The sequence below is a fragment of the Neophocaena asiaeorientalis genome, unplaced genomic scaffold (assembly GCF_003031525.2).
Source record: "Neophocaena asiaeorientalis asiaeorientalis breed wild unplaced genomic scaffold, Neophocaena_asiaeorientalis_V1.1 scaffold90, whole genome shotgun sequence".
In the NCBI taxonomy this organism is placed as follows: domain Eukaryota; kingdom Metazoa; phylum Chordata; class Mammalia; order Artiodactyla; family Phocoenidae; genus Neophocaena; species Neophocaena asiaeorientalis.
The window spans coordinates 1,653,062-1,671,041 of record NW_020172445.1 but is presented as its reverse complement, the minus strand read 5'-3'; the positions used below and the strand labels follow the sequence as shown (position 1 = coordinate 1,671,041).

Here is a 17,980-nt window from a genome sequence, read left to right as displayed (position 1 = left end):
GCTTGAACCCATATCCCCTGCATTGGCAGGTGGACTCCCAACCACTGTGCCACTAGGGAAGCCCCGCAGGCGGATTCTTAACCACTGCGCCACCAGGGAAATCCCAATGCTATTTTAAAATAAGGTTTGTTTTTTTAATTTTTCATTTTATTTTCTAAGTAGTTACTGTTGTAATACAGGAAGGTTGTTGGTTTTTTTTTTTTATATAACCAGCCACTTTATTTATTTATTTATTTTTTTAAAATTATTTATTTGGTTGCTCCAGGTCTTAGTTGCAGCAGGCGGGCATTGCGGCATGCGAACTCTTAGTTGCTGCATGTGGGATCTAGTTTCCTGACCAGGGATGGAACCCAAGCCCCCTGCATTGGGAGCACAGAGTCTTATCCACTGCGCCATCAGGGAAGTCCCACCAGCCACTTTATTGAACTCATTAATTCACTTGGTTTTTCAGTTGAATATTTTAGATTTTTCAGGTAGATAATCTTCAGATATTATATCCTGGTCATGTTTATATGCAACTTTGTTAGAACTGTGGTCTTTAAAAAGAGGTTGCAAAGCTGCTGGATCCAGCTCCTTACAATTTTATTACTGTCAATGGAACATTCCATTAACCTTAGGAGTTAAGTGAGTCCTACTTAAATGTAATGGGTGAATTCAGTTTTAATTCTTACAGTTCTTTTTGTATGCATTCCGCTCTTATTAAAGACTTTAATTGGTGTTGGAATCTTTTTTGGGGTGGTGGGATACAATTTTTTAAAAAATCATCATGTATTCCCCTCTGCCCTTATGATAATACCACGTACAAAATGACAGGTAATATACATTTGTTGAGTAGGTGAATCCTTTCAAATTGAAATTATAGGAAAGCTACAAGAAAAACATTTCTAAATTCCAGGTGTATTTCTGTTCTTCTATTAATCATTATTCAGGTATGTCCTGAGGGCCTAAGGGGTACTGATCATTTCCTCTACTGTTTTCCCTAATATCTAAGTTTATTGGCTAGAGTCACAATTATTTGAGCTCTGATAGTTTACTATAAGGAAATGAAATATTCTTTCCAATTGAAATGGGTTTTTTGAGGGTGAGATATCTGCTTCTTGCTTTTATCAATAGCTTTGACACTTGGTTTCTGTGTATCTTGATGTTATGGCTCAGTACCAGTGTGCATGGGAGTCTTTGCAAATTTACAATTATTCTGTTTTAATTATCTTGAAATTATCTTCTTCAGAACCACTCAATAAAGGGAACTCTTGCTGCTATCCCTTTGTACGCTCAATTTCTGTTCTCAGTCCAGCTACCTAGGAGCTAGAAACACTGAACATCCATTATAGTATTGTAGAAGAAAGGGCAATTGAAAATGCCACTGTTTATTCCAAATTTATATCCTCTCAGAATAAGAGACTCCAGACTCAGAGATAGAACTCTTTTGTACAGGTTGATAAATAGGAAACTAACTAAGTTCTCTCTTATCCTTCCTCTGGCACATTTCAAAACCCAGGGTAACTAATGTTTAGCTGCTTAAGCAGTTTGGTCCCTTTACTAAATGAAGGGTATTTATCATCTCTCAAGCTTGGTGATACAAAGACCTTGGTGTCTATGAGGGGAAAGGGAAGAATTGCATTTTTACTGTCATAGTTGAATCCTTTTCCCCTTGTACACCCTTTTGAGAATTTGGTGAAAGCATTGGACTTGCTTAGAAAAATGCACATGGACACGAACATACATTTTTACACAGAATTTTGGGAGGTTTCTGGTCTTCTTGAAACTTATCCATAAACCCAAACTCATGTGGGTTTTCTGAACTCCAGACTAAGAACTCCTGCCTTATATAAGAACATTGCTAAAAGTTATGAGTGACCTAAGATACTGTAACGTAATACTTCAAAATCTTATGCAGCCAACAAAGGGGAAATTTTTACTTGGGGGCCTTTTAACTTAACCTTTAGCCACTAGGCTCTTTGCATGTTTTCCTGTTTCTTCACTGGCAGTTCATAGGCTGCTCTGCTGGATTATTCTCTTCTGAGAGAATACATCTGAAAGTTGAATTTCCTTAGGGTTCTTCATGGGTCCCCCTCTTTTCTCCTTCTACTTACTGCTTGAGTAATCTCTTCCTTTCCCCTGGATTTAAATAAATACCACTGTGTTGTTGATGGCTGCCAGATTTATATCATCGCCCATATCTCTTCACAGAGTGCTAGAATCCTATATGCAACTGCCTGCTCAAAAATCTCCATATACATATCTTATAGATGTCACCTATGTAACAGATAAAACTTATTGCAAATATTTTTTATAATAGCTCTATTGAGATAAAATTCATAGACCATAAAATTCATCCTTCACTAAATTAACTAAAAATCCAGGGATTTTTAGTATATTCACAGAATTGTGCAGCTGTCACCACTCTGTCATTCCAAAACATTTTCATCACCCTAAAAAGAAATCCTGTACTTATTAACAGTCACTCCTCATTCCCCCCTCCCCTCAGCCCCTGGGAACCACTGATATCCTTTCTGTCTCTATATTTACCTATTCTGGATGTTTCATATAAATGGAATCATATAGTATGTGGACTTTTTCTGCTTTCTTTCACTTAGCATAATGTTTTCAAGGTTCATCCATGTTGTAGCGTGTATCACTACTTTATTCCTTTTTATGGCTGAATGGTATCCCATTATATGGATAATGCCACAGTTGGTGCGTACATGTTTTTGCTGAAGCTCTGCTGCTACAGTGATGTGGAATTTAAAGCTACAAATGTGAAAGAAAAGTGATTGTGTAATTTGGATTGAAATAACATCACAAATGCTGATACTTAGAGATTGAGCTGATTAAAAAATTGTGCAATACTTTTACCTTATTTCCAAAAGAACACAAAATGTAAGGCTGCAGTCACTTTTAACTTTCTGTGAAGTCTTAAACACATCCTCTGATATTTTACTTTTGGAAAGATAAGCAAGCTATTTTGTTATTTTTGTGTGTGATTAGCTGAATATTTACCCATTTTAAAGGCTTTATAGAATTCATTTTATATAAAACATTTAATTGTTCTAGGACAGTGGGTTTAAACCCTAGGTCATATTCTAATACATTTTCTTTTCACAGTATAAAATAAACCATCATTATTTTCAGTGAAAAATGTCTGAATGTTTAAATGACATTATTAAATTACATTACAAAATGCCAAAGTAAGAGAGTTTTTCTTTGTACTTCAAGGTTTGGTATTCATGAATGTACGAAAGTGCCAAGCATTTACTTTGAAGGTCTACACATAAAACTCTATTTATTTAAATGTGAACAATCTAAATAAATCACAGGATCATCTAAATATTTTAAATTACAGTTCCAGGCACTAGCCTTGATTATGAACTGTAGCCATTTTCTGAACCCATTTAGGAATTTTCCAAAGCAGATCAGTGGTTTTCTTAGTCATGAGAAAACTTTTATAAAGAAGTGATAAATCAGCTGTTTACGAGCTTGGTAATTTCGTAAGGAAAATATTTTTTGACTATGGAAGGTAATATGAATAAGTTAGATTATGGAATCTTTGGATCTAAAAGATGTAAGTCATTGATGAAGAATATAGAATCTGATCATGAAGTTGACCTTTCTCTGCTATTAGATGAGGATTATCTCTTTGTTTAGTGTGAGAATTTAAAATAATGAGGTAGATTGATAAGTGAGATGCTGTGCTCCTGATTGTGTAGCACCCACTCCTCTGTTGGAAAGAGTAAGTGGGAATCTTGATTAGTAGATGTGCTAAGTCAAGTTATATTAATAGGCAATTCAGAGGGTTATTTTAGGTTTAGTGAGGTATCGAATATGAGGTCGTCACAGTTACTTGTTCAACTTAGGTGCATACCAGTGGAGTTTTAAATTCACAGTGTGGAAAGGAATGAGCACTTATCAGAACAGAAGGAAATGTGTGGTTAAACGGTTTCAGCTATAACTGTAGACTGTTTCCCTTGGTCCAAATGGGAGGAGAAATGGAACCTTATGTTTTTGGCTTTTTTTCCAATATCAGTAGAAATTGATTCAGCATGGTTTATTGGGACCCTTAACAGGAAAAACAGTTGTGTTTACTAGTGGAGGGGAATGGCTTAAATATGCACTAAGAAGGCATAAGTCCTCTAGGCTTTTGTTTTTTGTTTTTTGTTTTTGGTACGCGGGCCTCTCACTGTCGTGGCCTCTCCTGTTGCGGAGCACAGGCTCCGGACGCGCAGGCTTAGCGGCCATGGCTCACGGGCCCAGCCGCTCTTCGGCGTGTGGGATCTTCCCGGACCGGGGCACGAACCTGTGTCCCCTGCATTGGCAGGCGGACTCTCAACCACTGCTCCACCAAGGAAGCCCAGTCCTCTAGGTTTTATTTTACAGGTGTCTCAGTAGTCATTTTTGTTGCATATTTTTAATTACTGACATAATTAATAATTTGATAAGTTATTTTTATTAAACTTCTGTACAACAAGAATGCCTTATGATTTTTTTTGTTGAAGAAACTGCTGAATTGAGTAAAGAAAAAGTTGATGCTTCCAGCTTTTTCCTCAAAATGAGAAACTGCCTTACTGACTATATAATTATAGGTAATAAATAATGCTAATTTTAGCTCACAAAAGCACTGAGATTATCCGAAGAAAATATATTTGATGTAAGCAGATGAAGAACCTTATTTATAAAGATATATTGGATAACTTGGAATTTTGAAAACTCATTGAAGTCCTGCATCCTCTGCATTTAAAAGATCTTGTTAAGGCAGTAAATGATAAAAAAAAAAAATCTATGCTGATTTTTATTCAGAAGCCTGTGTTAAATGAGGTAGAGAAGACCTAAAATAACAATGTTGGGTTTTTTTTTTGAAGTACTTATTAGAATAAAATGTTGTTATGATGAGGGAGATTGTAAGAACTGACAAATTTCTCTTTTCTTCTCTTTTATATTTTCTTACTATATCACAGTAAAATACTCACCTCAAGATGATAGCATTAGCACCTTTCCTTTCTTGATGGATCCTTAATTGCTCTTGAGAACAAATATATTTACAGGCAATATGAAAATTAATTTGGTGATCAAAAATGAAAGTGATTTAAATTTGGAAATCATACCTAAAGTGACTTTTGCTCGAGGGTTATATACTTGAAACAGAAGAACTCTCTTATGTTTAGTATGCATAAATAAATGTTGTATCAGTTAAGGTTCTTTGGCTAAAAGTGGTAGAAATCAACTCTGGCTAACTTAAGTAAAAAAAGAAAAAGAAAGAAAAACAGCATTACTTACCAGGAATCTATGATGTAGCTTATAAAACGGAAAGGAAATATGAAGAACCTGACCTTGGGTGGCTCCAGGTATCCAAACAGGGAGAAACAGTGCGTGCTCTCTTCAGGGCCTAGTGAATTCCAGTTGATTTACATCTTTATGTCTTCCTACTCAAGATTCAAAAATTAAAGCAAAGTACCTGATTGTCCTAGCTTCAGCTGCAAAAGAAACAATGTCACTTCAAGTATCACCTTACTACAGTTTTTACAAAATCTGTAAAACTTCCTTTTAAAAATAATCTGGGGCTTCCCTGATGGCGCAGTGGTTGAGAGTCCCCCTGCCGATGCAGGGGACGCGGGTTTGTGCCCCGGTCCGGAAAGATCCCACACGCCGCGGAGCGGCTGGGCCCGTGAGCCATGGCCGCTGAGCCTGCGCGTCCGGAGCCTGTGCTCCGCAACGGGAGAGGCCACGACAGTGAGAGGCCCACGTACTACAAAAAAAAAATAAAAATAAAAAAATAATCTGGAGGGACTTCCCCGGTGATGCAGTGGATAAGAATCCTCCTGCCAGTGTAGGGGACACGGGTTCGAGCCCTGGTCCAGGGAGATCCCACATGCCGCGGAGCAACTAAGCCCATGTACCACAACTACTGAGCCTGTGCTCTAGAGCCCACGAGCCACAACTACCAGAGCCCGCGTGCCACAACTACTAAAGCCCACACACCTAGAGCCTGTGCTCAACAACAAGAGAAGCCACCACAACGAGAAGCCCAACTGGGCAAAGCCCACGCGCAGCAATGAAGACCCAACACAGCGAAAAATGAAAATAAAATTAAATCTTTAAAAAAATAAATAATCTGGAAAAATTGTGACTAGAAATAAAATCCTGGTAAACCAGATTAACTTAATTTATAGAATATGGTCAGAGGCTATGCTTTGTATACTTTCCTACAATTCTTAATTTTATAATTTATTTTTTTCCCCCCCAAAAAAAACAGTTTTCATAAGTAAGTTTATCCTTTGCTTTTTATGTGTCTGATGGCTTATCATTGGTTTTCATCCTTCTCTCTGTGTCTTAGGTATATTTGAAGGCTCCCATGATTCTGAATGGAGTCTGTGTTATCTGGAAAGGTTGGATTGATCTCCAGAGACTGGATGGTATGGGCTGCCTGGAGTTTGATGAGGAGCGAGCCCAGGTAGGGTGGCTTCAGGCTTTACTGACTGTGGTCCCTTTATTTACCCCTAATCTTGCCTTTGTCTGGAGATCTATTTTACCCAGTCTTTAAGAGTAAGTATACAGTGCTGCCCTGGGAGTCTCAGCTGGTCCCGGCCTTGCAGCTTGCGGGGGAGGCTGCCCGGAGGAGGCGGCGACAGTGGTGGCGGTGGTGTGTCCCTGGGCCCCTGGACCGCAGCTTCTTTACTGCCAAGTCTATCCATCTGTTCATCCATCCGTGGGGGTCCACAATGGCCACCTTCAGCCGCCAGGAATTTTTCCAGCAGCTCCTACAGGGCTGTCTCCTGCCTACTGCCCAGCAGGGCCTTGACCAGATCTGGCTGCTCCTTGCCATCTGCCTCGCCTGCCGCCTCCTCGGGAGGCTTGGGTTGCCATCCTACCTGAAGCATGCAAGCACCGTGGCAGGTGGGTTCTTCAGCCTCTACCACTTCTTCCAGCTGCACATGGTTTGGGTCATGCTGCTCTGCCTTCTGTGCTACCTCGTGCTGTTCCTCTGCCGACATTCCTCCCATCGTGGCGTCTTCCTCTCCGTCACCATCCTCATCTACCTACTCATGGGTGAGATGCACATGGTGGACACTGTGACATGGCACAAGATGCGAGGGGCCCAGATGATTGTGGCCATGAAGGCAGTGTCTCTGGGCTTTGATCTGGACCGGGGCGAGGTGGGTGTGGTGCCCTCACCCGTGGAGTTCATGGGCTACCTCTACTTTGTGGGCACCATCGTCTTTGGGCCCTGGATATCCTTCCACAGCTACCTACAGGCTGTCCAAGGCCTCCCGCTGAGCCGCCAGTGGCTGCAGAAGGTGGCCCAGAGCCTGGTGCTGGCCCTGCTGTGCCTCGTGCTGTCCACCTGTGTGGGCCCCTACCTCTTCCCCTACTTCATTCCCCTTGATGGTGACCACCTCCTTCACAAGTGGCTGCGAGCCTACGAGAGTGCTGTCTCCTTCCACTTCAGCAACTATTTTGTGGGCTTTCTATCTGAGGCCACAGCCACATTGGCGGGGGCTGGCTTCACCGAGGAGAAGGGTCACCTGGAATGGGACCTGACGGTCTCTAAGCCACTGAATGTGGAGCTGCCCCGGTCCATGGTGGAAGTTGTCACAAGCTGGAACCTGCCCATGTCTTGTTGGCTAAATAACTATGTTTTCAAGAATGCTCTCCACCTCGGGACCTTTTCAGCCGTGCTGGTCACCTATGCAACCAGTGCCCTCCTGCACGGCTTTAGCTTCCACCTGGCTGCGGTGCTGCTGTCCCTGGCATTTATCACTTATGTGGAGCACATCCTCCGAAAGCGTCTGGCTCGGATCCTCAGTGCCTGTGTCTTGTCGAAAAGGTGCCCACCAGACTGTTCACACCAGCATCGTTTGGGCTTGGGGGTGCGAGCCTTAAATCTGCTCTTTGGGGCCCTGGCCATCTTCCATCTGACCTACCTGGGCTCCCTGTTTGACGTTGATGTGGACGATACCACAGAGGAGCAGGGCTACAGCATGGCATACACTGTCCACAAGTGGTCAGAGCTCAGCTGGGCCAGTCACTGGGTCACTTTTGGATGCTGGATCTTCTACCATCTCATAGGCTGAGGCACGTCTGTGGACCCTCACAGCTCCCTCAAGAACCCTCCCCTGGGTGCCAGCTCTGATGGGGGATGAGGGAAGGCCCTTTCTCTAATTTTTTTTTTTTCACCTGCGGTATGCAGGCCTCTCACTGTTGTGGCCTCTCCCGTTGCGGAGCACAGGCTCCAGACGCGCAGGCTCGGCGGCCATGGCTCACGGGCCCAGCCGCTCTGCGGCATGTGGGATCTTCCCGGACCGGGGCACGAACCCGTGTCCCCTGCATCGGTAGGCGGACTCTCAACCAGTGCGCCACCAGGGAAGCCCTAATTTTTGACCCTCTTTTTTGACCCTCTCTCCATTCTTGACCCCCCCGCCCAGTACACACACACACACACACACACTTCCATCCATGGGCCTCCCCGCCTTCCTTGTCTCTCTTTATATACAGTTTGTTGTTATCAACCACAGTTAGGAAGTATTTTTTAAAAAGAGTAAGTAAAGAAAGTCTCATGTTCTCATAATATTGGTGAATTCTGAAGAGATTGAGACCCAAATATTGGTCCTGGTTTGGGGAAGGTTTTTCCTTCAGTGGTTCTAAATTGCACTGGATTACCGCTGTGTGCTTAGTGGGGCACTTCGAAGTGTAGTAGATGGTTCTGTTTAATATTTGTTCTGGATCCATAGCACATTATGGTGGGGGGACCCAGTTTAAAATAAAATGTGGGAGCAGCACTTTTGAAATGGCTGAGTGAGGAGCTTGGCAGATTCTCTCTCCAAAAAGCAGTGATTAAACTTAACAAAATTGTAAACAAACAGACAAAAACCCATTTAAGGTCTCTGGAAATTAACCAAAGGACATATATTGAGAGGCATTTATTCAAACAAAGCTAGTGAATTTCAGTAAGAACAGTGAGAGTCTGGCATTTTTGTCGGGAGCTGCTCCCATCTCCCTTAGCTCTGTGGTTCCTCAAGTCCTACCCTGGGCAGGGTAGAGCCATGAGGACTGGCAGCTCTGCTGTCCTCTCAGAGGGAGCTGACTTTATTTAGAGTAGCACTTGGAAAAATACATATCCAGGGCTGTTATTGAAAACAATAGCAGTCTCTGTGGCAAACAACTGGAGAAAACTAATGTTTCAGGAAGCAACAAAATGGCAGACTAGCCAGAAATTTATCAGGGAAATCTAGGGAAAGAGATAGCTAAAGTAAGCCTTATTGAGATCACACTTAACCTCTCATGGTCCAAAAGGCTATGTACATGTGCAAGGCTACACCTGTTCAAGAGAGGACAGAGAGAGCCCTTGAAAGCTGCTAGTCCCTGGCTGAATACAGGGTAGACTGATAAACTACCTGCACTTTGAAAGTAAGCCACACACAGATCCCATGGCAAAGGATTAGAAGCCTTCTGACTCAAGGTGTTTAAGCAAAACCTCTGACCAATCATTGGCTGACCACTAGGTTATGCTGACCCAGGGGCAACCCCCTAGAAAGCAAGGCTTAAAAAGAAAAAAAACTAAGCAGTGACATCAGAGACTGCACACTGCTGGGGAAACAGACTCCACACAACTAGGCAAGTCACTAAGTAGACAAACAGAAAACAGCAACAACAGGCTGGAGGCAGGGGTCAGAATTCAGAGTTGCTACAGTATATTATCTAAAATATCCAGTTTTTAACAGGAAATTATAAGACATGCAAATAAGCACAAAAGTGTGACTGATACTCAGGGGAAAAAGCAGGCAGTAGATACTCTGCCTCAAATGATGGTTCTTAGTGACAAAAGACTTAAAAGCAGTTCTTTTTCAGTGTGTTCAAAGAGCTAAAGGAAAATTTCTTCCTTTAAAGAATTGAAGGACAATTATGACAGTGACTCATGAAAGACAGAATATTAATAAAGAGATCTAAATTTTTAAAAAGAATCAAGTAGAAATTCTAGAATTGAAAAGTACAATAACTGAAATGAAAAATTCACAGACTCAACAGATTTAAGCTGGCAGAAGAATTAGTGAACTTGAACATAGATTAATAGAGATTATCCAGTCTCAAGAACAGAAAGAACAAAGAAAAATGAACAGTATCAGAGATTGTAGGACACCAGCACACAGACCAACATATATGTAATGAAAGTCCCAGGCGATAAGGAGAGAAAGAAAGGGGCAGAAAATATGTTTTAAGAAATAATGGCTGAAAACTTCTAAATTTGATGAAAAATATTCATCTCCATGTCCAAGAAGTTTAATGAACTCCAAGTAGGGTAAGCAGAAAGAAATCCACAACTAGGTACATCATAGCCAAACTGTTGAAAAACAAAGAGAATCTTAAAAGCAGCAAGAAATAGGCCTCATTACATACAAGGGAGCCACAATAAGATTAAGAGCTGACTTGTCTTTTGAAATTATGCAGGCCAGAAGATAGTGTGATGACATATTCAAAATGCTGAAAGAACATGTCAGAGTATCTGATTATTAGCGGGTGTTAATTTTTTCAGTTGTTTAATATTAATCCTCTTAATAAAGTTAAAATAATGGCAAGAATAAAAAGGAGCTCTCTTTTTGTTATTTCTGTTATTCCCATTTTGCTCACCATATATAGAAATGTAGGAATTTTCTTCTTAAGAGATCAAAAAACTAAACCTTCCTAGTAAAAAATTCAGGTTCAAAGTTAAAATTCTTAAGAAAGAATCTCTGCTACCTTGATTTCCACAGGGATAAGGAATACCTAATTCCTTCAGAAAAATAGTAAATAATTGGCAGTTTAGAAGGCTGTTTCTGTAAGGAGTGATACAGCAGATTGAATTTATGTAAGGGTGAATTTCAGATTGAGTTGACTTCTAAAACTGAAATATTTTATTAAAGTGATAGGTAAAAATTTAAAGTTTAGCCCACAGTATTTTCCATACTGAAAATTTCCCTGCTTTGTTGCCCTGGTCCACAAATAGGGCTTTATCACTTACTTATCAAAGTAAGTACTTTGATAAGTACCATCTTTTGTCATAGTAAACTAATATAATAATAGGTCTTACATAATATAAAAATTTTAAAGCAGGGGATACCAACCATTCAGTCAACAGTCAGCACTTCTCTGGAGCTTTCCCCATCCCCCAGTCTTCTGGAAGATAGTAAATGTAAAGAGGCAATGAAGTATAGAAGTTAGGAGTAGGCGCTTCATGGTCATGTAATTGTGATTCCTGGCCCCACCACTTACCAGCTATTGTGGACGGCATGTTTGTGTTCCCCCAAAATTCATATTTTGAACTCCCAACTTCCAATATGACTGTATTTGGAGATAGGACCTTTATGGGGTCTGTTAAGGTTAAATGAGTCCTAAGAGTGGGGCCCTGATATGATAGGATTAGTGTCCTGATAAGACATGCACAAGGGAGCTAAGCTTGCTCAATCTCTCTCTCTGCCATGTGAGAACAAAACTCTCCAATAGATGCTCAGGTACCTGGTAGGCTAAGAGATAAACAGAGGGTAGTCACAATTACATTTTTAAAAATTAAATTGTATAAGTATTTCAACTGAAATATTTTCACAGGTATTGTCTTTTTGCCTTTGTTCAGAGTACCTTTGACAAATGTTGGCAAGGATGCAGAACAACAGTTGGTGTGGTGTTTGATTACATAAAGTTGACACAACATTTGGCAATAAATACTAAAACTGCACATGTGTATACCTATGATCCAGCAGTTCTGTCCTGAGGCATGGTATGCAATGGGAATGAATACATATATTCATCAAAAGATAGGTACTAGGACATTGTAGAGGCATTATTGGTTAATAGCCAGAAACTATAAACTGCCCAAATGCCCACTAACAGTCAAATGGATAAATTGCATGTTCATACAGAGAAATACAATGAAAATGAAAAACTACAACTAGCATACCAATATGGGTGAATTTCACAAATACATTGAGTGTATTAGAAAAGCACATGCTATATGAATACATTTATATAAAAGTACAAAAATAGGTAAAACTAATAATACATGTTGTTAAAAGGAAGGATAGTGGTTTATCCTTGGGAGAGGAGGGTAGTTCCTGGAATGGAGGAAAAGACAACCTCTGAGATGCTGGTGCTGTTCTGTCTCTTCATATGGCTTTTAGTTACATGGAAAGTTCAGTTTCTGAAGATTCATCAAGGTATCTTTTAGGACAGTGCTGTCCAGTAGAATTCAAATGTGAGCCACATTATGTAAATTAAAATTTTTTAAAAGCCACATTTAAAAAGGTTTGAAAATTATTAATTTTTATATTTTATTTATCCCAGTATATCCAAAATATTATCATTTGAACATAAAATCAATATAAATATTTATTGGGATATTTACCTGTTTTGGTAACAAGTATTTGAAATCCAGTGTGTATTTTCCACTTACAGACTCAAATTAGCAACATTTCAAGTATGCAGTAGTCACACGTGGCTAGTGGCTACAGTATTGGACAACACAGCCTTAAGATATGTGTACTTTTTTGTATGTGTAAATAGTTCAATAAAATGTTTTAAAAGTTTCCCACAAATGAAGATATTTCTGAGTATAATTGTATAAACTCAAAATTGAATCATGTTTGCTGATATACTTTCATTTCTTTATTTTCTGTAATTTGTAGGATAAATTTCAGTGTTGTCTTTATGTTTGATTTTCAATAATTGCAATTCTCTAAAAGCTTGGAAAACTGAAAAATTTGATGCTTCACCATTGAATACTTTAATCAGAGATTTCCAACTAATTTTGAACAAATATAACTGAGGACTCATTTACAAAAAAAAAAGAGATCAATGCCATTTTAGGAACTAGGTTGATTTCATAGAAGTTTTTCAAAGGCTCAAATTTCTAAAATCCAAAGTGCCTGTATAATGTCATGTGAATTTATTTGTATTCAGCATCAGCTTTGTCACAGAAATTTTATAGTTCAGTGACTTTAACTATGGATACATAAATATATTTGTAATTTATGCAACTCTAATGTCTAAATGATTGGTAGAATACCTCAGTACTTTGGATAAGAATTGTTTGGATAACAATTATGAATTTCATGTGTACCACAACTAATTACTAGTAAATTTCTATTTCATAGTTTTAAAAATTCACTGAGAATGTTATTTCTTATACGGTGTTTAAACGTTTGCTCCACCAACATTTGTATTTGTGTTATCAGTTTAAGAACCAATAACTCTATCTTCAGTTTTGTACTTTTTAAATTAGCAGTCACAAAAATATGTTTCACCTTCAATATAATGACCTTCCAAATAATATGATGAGAAAAATTGAACCGTATTGGGTTGAACAGATTTTCTATTTGAAGTACCTAATGACACTGATGTAAAACTGGTATCCTTTAGCTTTTTGCAGGGTTTTTCTGTCAGCAAAGCCAACATATGAACAGCTTTGCTTTTTGTATGTTGATGAGAATGTGAGTGAAAATTTAGAAGAGTCGTTTGATGTAAATAAAAAGTTATGTTTTACAGAATGGTGTTAAATGTACCGTTTGCAGCTGCACATGTTAAATTGTCGCCTTTGAAGTATATGTTGATGCTTCTTCAGCAGATTTATTTCTTTTGGTTTTCATGTGATCAGTGATATCATTCTGGTCCCCACAGAGAATAGGAAATGTCGTTATTTTGTACAAATTATGCATTCATCATCAGCTTTCTTGGAAACGAATTTGATTCTTAATTTTTCATTAAATATATACTTCTATTTTTTAAATTCATTGCACAGAAAGGTAAGTATTACCAAACTGTAAAATAAATATAATTGTAGATTTAGCAATACAATAAAGACAAAATCAGTGTAGCAAGAATGGTTAAGAATGGTGTATATATATGCTCTATGAGAGCACTGCTAGGTCTTTATTTACCACGTGGGTTTCACAAACACCCAGCCACCTTTTATGATGACCCCACCTGACTACTTTGTGCAGACTGTGGTATAGACCGTGGAGTAACAGGCTAGTATAACAAGTAGCTGGTGGGGACTGGAGTGCTGAAAGCCTCCCACCACCTGAGTCTGGATAGGGTTATTTGTCCCTATCCATTTGAGCACACTTTATGGGTGAGTGTATAGTTTTATCAGTAAGTACCCTTTATGCTGTCCTTGAAAGGGAGGTGTTACTTAAGTTCGCAACAGGAAAGGATCAGGATAACACTGGATCACTGATCATCTTTCAGATTTAACCATTTAAAGTGCAGACTCTGTTCATTGCACATACATTTCACATCTTACTAGAAAAGACCAAGATAGAAGCTGGAATTAGAGAATAGAGAGCTACCAAATCTCTCTTAGCTTATTTTACTTCAAATATTAGTAATAATACTTTTTTTAATTTTAATAAGGTAAAAATCTATGATCATTGCTAGATACACATGAGTGGCTAATAACTTCCTTAGGGAGTTAGATTACATCTCGTGTTATATGCTCTCATTTCATCTTGTAATCCTTTACTAAGTCACACTGATAATTATATATTGATTTTTGTAATTATTTGTTCATTGTCCACCTGCCCTTCTAGACCAGAAACTATAAGGAAAAGCACCATTTGCTCCCACACATTGTATGCATGGCACCCAGCACAGTGACTTGGGCATAATAAAGACTCACGGAATATTTGTGGAATAAATGAAAAAGTGAATGAATGCACAGGACAGAAGGGATATCCTGTTAACAGCAGACCTGTCCTGGTTGATATCTAATCAAATAAGAGAAAGTCCTTGGCATTTGGGAACAGTGTTCTTTTGCAGGTGCCTCTGGCTTATGTAGTACATTCTGAGAATACAGTTGCTATTTATAGTAATGTTTAGTCACGTGTAAATTTTACATGTTCACAAATGCTTATAAAATAATAGCATTTATTGAATGTTGTCAGGTAGTGCACTTAAGCATTTTTATATGTTATCTCATTTAATCTTGAGACATAAGTATTACTACTACGTGCATTTTACATGTGAGTTTACTGAGGCTTAGAAAATGAAATACCTTGCCCTGGGTCACAGAGCTAGTAAATGCAACATAAGAATGGAGACTTGATCACACCTTTCACTTTTGTTTAAGTTATAGACCTTGTGTCAGTGAAAATTGCAAGTATCAAACAACCCTACTAACAGAGCCAAATAAAGGATTTATCACACAGAATAAGATATCAACAGTATGCAGTTCAGGCAATTATATTATCAGGGGCTGTGGCTCTTTTCATTTTCCTGCTGTACTATGCTCAGTGTGTGGCAACATCCTCAGTATTATGTTTGCAAGATGGTTGCTGTATCGCTGGTCATTGCATCGGTTCCCAGGAAGAAGGAAAGGTGACATGTCTCTTAAATGACTTTCTCAGAAGGCCCATTCATTGACTTACACTTCTATATCATTGGCTAGAACATAGTTATCTGGCCACCCCTTGCTGTAATGAAACTAGGACAGTGAATATTGAAGACTTTTTTGGCATTGTTTTTGATATTTTAGTTTCTTCAAGTGTGCCATTGAAAATCCTAGTGTTGAGAAGTACGTGACTGCAAATCACACACTTGAGCATCCTGTGCTGTAGACAACGAGGGAGCTTTAAGTTGGGGAGTATTGTGGTCCGATTGTCCTTTAGAAGGCACGCTCTGATGGCTGTGTTTTGGATTGGGGGATGACAGAATGGAAACAGGAAGAGACTTTGCAGTAATTTGGGTGAAAGATCTTAGGATCCTGAACCAGGAAAATGTAGGAATGAAAAGGAGCCTAAAGATTCAAAAAATAGGAGGTCAGATGGATAGGATTTGGTGGTTGATTGGCTCTATGGAGACGGGGAGAGTAAAGTGTCAAAGGCAGCTCCAGTTCTTGACCAAAATGAGTGAGTAGTGCCACCATCCAGACTAAAGAAGTGTAAAGGGAAAGTTTAAATTGGTTACCTTTTAGACACAAGAAGTTTGAAGTATCTGGGTTTCCTTCAGATCTTTATCCATTAGTTGGGAAAGGATTAGGATAGATTTGTTATATGTTACAAATAAATTTTTGTTGATAATATCCCTTGGAATTTTCTTTTTGTTGTCTAGAAGTTTCTAACATTTGTACAGTCGATTATGTTAATATCTTTTTTATATTTCTGGCTTTAGTGTCATTCTTAGAGCGCCTGGCCTGTCTTATCCCCACACTGTAGAAGTATTTAATAATTTCTTTTTCCTTATACTTCTATGTTTTAAATATTGACTTGATCAGGATTTTACTTTGGTGAAGAGGATGAGGTGAGGACAGAAAGGGAAGAGCATTTTCAGTTGTTAGAATATGACTGAACACGATTACTATTTCCAAGGTGTTATAATAGAACATGAAAATACTGAAGTTTTCTTTTAGAAGTTGCTCTGACTTTTTTTATGGCTTTGATGTTTTGAGAAATACTCTGCTGTTCATTTCTTTCAAAAAATAAGACACCCCCCAATTTTTTTTATTATAAATCAAAATTAAAATATCTATTTCATATATTCTTATGACAGCAGGAGGATGCATTAGCACAACAGGCCTTTGAAGAGGCCCGGAGAAGGACACGTGAATTTGAAGATAGAGACAGGTCTCATCGGGAGGAAATGGAGGTGAGAGTTTCACAGCTGCTGGCAGTAACTGGTTAGTACTTTCCCCAAAACTCTCAGGCTCTATTTGTGATGTTTGTGCATAATGATTTTAAATAGTTTAGTAGTTCAATGTCTTTAATTTTTTAAAAGTTGTACTCTGTGACTTTGTGTTTATTAAATGTAATTGCTATAAAGAAAGTTAGTCTTAATTTTAAGGTTGTACATGAATTCCTCATTTATTGGTCCTCAAAAAAATATTTACTATGATAAGGTATATTTTCTATTAATTGATTGATCCAAATATCTTACCTCTTTTTTCTTAATTATCTTTCAGATTATATGTAAAAATTACCTTACATTATCATAGGATACATATTTTTAGAACATTATTAAACTCTCTGGGAGTAACATTATTTCCCACTTTTCTATAAATATTTGTCTTGATTTTGTAACATAATTTTCAGTCATTTGTATAGTCTCTTCACTAGAGGAAAATTTATTTTCAAACTACTCAAAGAATGGAATTAACCTAGACTATTTTTCTTTTAACCTTTTTATGGTAAAGTACACACCAAATCTACATCAAAAACTATGTAGCTTAGTTATTAGAAGGCTAATAACACCCTTATAACCATCCAGGTAAAAAAAAAATAAAAATGTGACAGTTAACCCAGTAGCCCCCTCCATGTGTACATCTAATTATGACCTTTTCCCTCCCTTCAAAAATAATAATTTTCTCAGTTTTTATAGTAATCACTTCCTTGTGTCTTTTTATAGTTTTATTATCCATGTCTACCTCAGTCTTAAACACTCAAATTTAGTCTTGTCCAGTGTTTAAATTTGATATGACTATCAACGAAATAGAATAATTTCCAGGCATTAAAAAGAGTTCTGGAGATAGGTTGCACAACAGTGTGAATGTGCTTACTTAACACTACTGAACTGTACACTTAAAGGTGGTTAAGATGGTAATTTTTATGTTGGTAGTTTTTCCACGTTAAAAAATGTTTTTAAGTCATTGTTACATAGTAGAGAAAATGTTGTTTTTTCATTCACTAAATTATACATACACTATTTAAATTAATATAAAAGTGTGTGTGTGTGTGTGTGTGTGCGCACGCACGCAAAGACAGTGGTTAAGAGCCCAGACTCTAGAGCCAGATGGCAAGATCTGAATCTGGCTCTGGCACTTTATCACCTCTGACAAATTATTTCACCTTTCCGTGCCTGAGTTTCCTCATCTATAAAATAGGGCTAATTGTGCCTATCTCATAGGGTCATTGTAAGGATTAAATGAGTAAATACATGTGAAAGCACTTTTAGAGAATGTGGCACTGACTAGGTGTCAGCTGATATTATTTCATATATATTTTTATATATATATATATATTTTTTTTTTTTT

The 17,980-nt window shown here is 38.3% G+C and overlaps 1 protein-coding gene across 3 annotated transcripts in view; it reads left to right on the top strand.

The window, feature by feature from the left end:
- Positions 1-17,980, top strand: part of CBFB (core-binding factor subunit beta) — a 60,596-nt gene that overhangs the window by 27,660 nt on the left and 14,956 nt on the right. Inside the window, exons 4-5 of one of the 3 annotated variants that reach the window (XM_024732917.1) lie at positions 6,329-6,445; positions 16,504-16,630. In XM_024732917.1, the coding sequence (XP_024588685.1) occupies positions 6,329-6,445; positions 16,504-16,630 (244 nt within the window). Of the gene's footprint in view, positions 1-6,328; positions 6,446-6,920; positions 8,269-16,503; positions 16,631-17,980 lie in introns of those variants that run through there. The other 2 variants (XM_024732912.1, XM_024732906.1) reach the window with 2 other exon arrangements.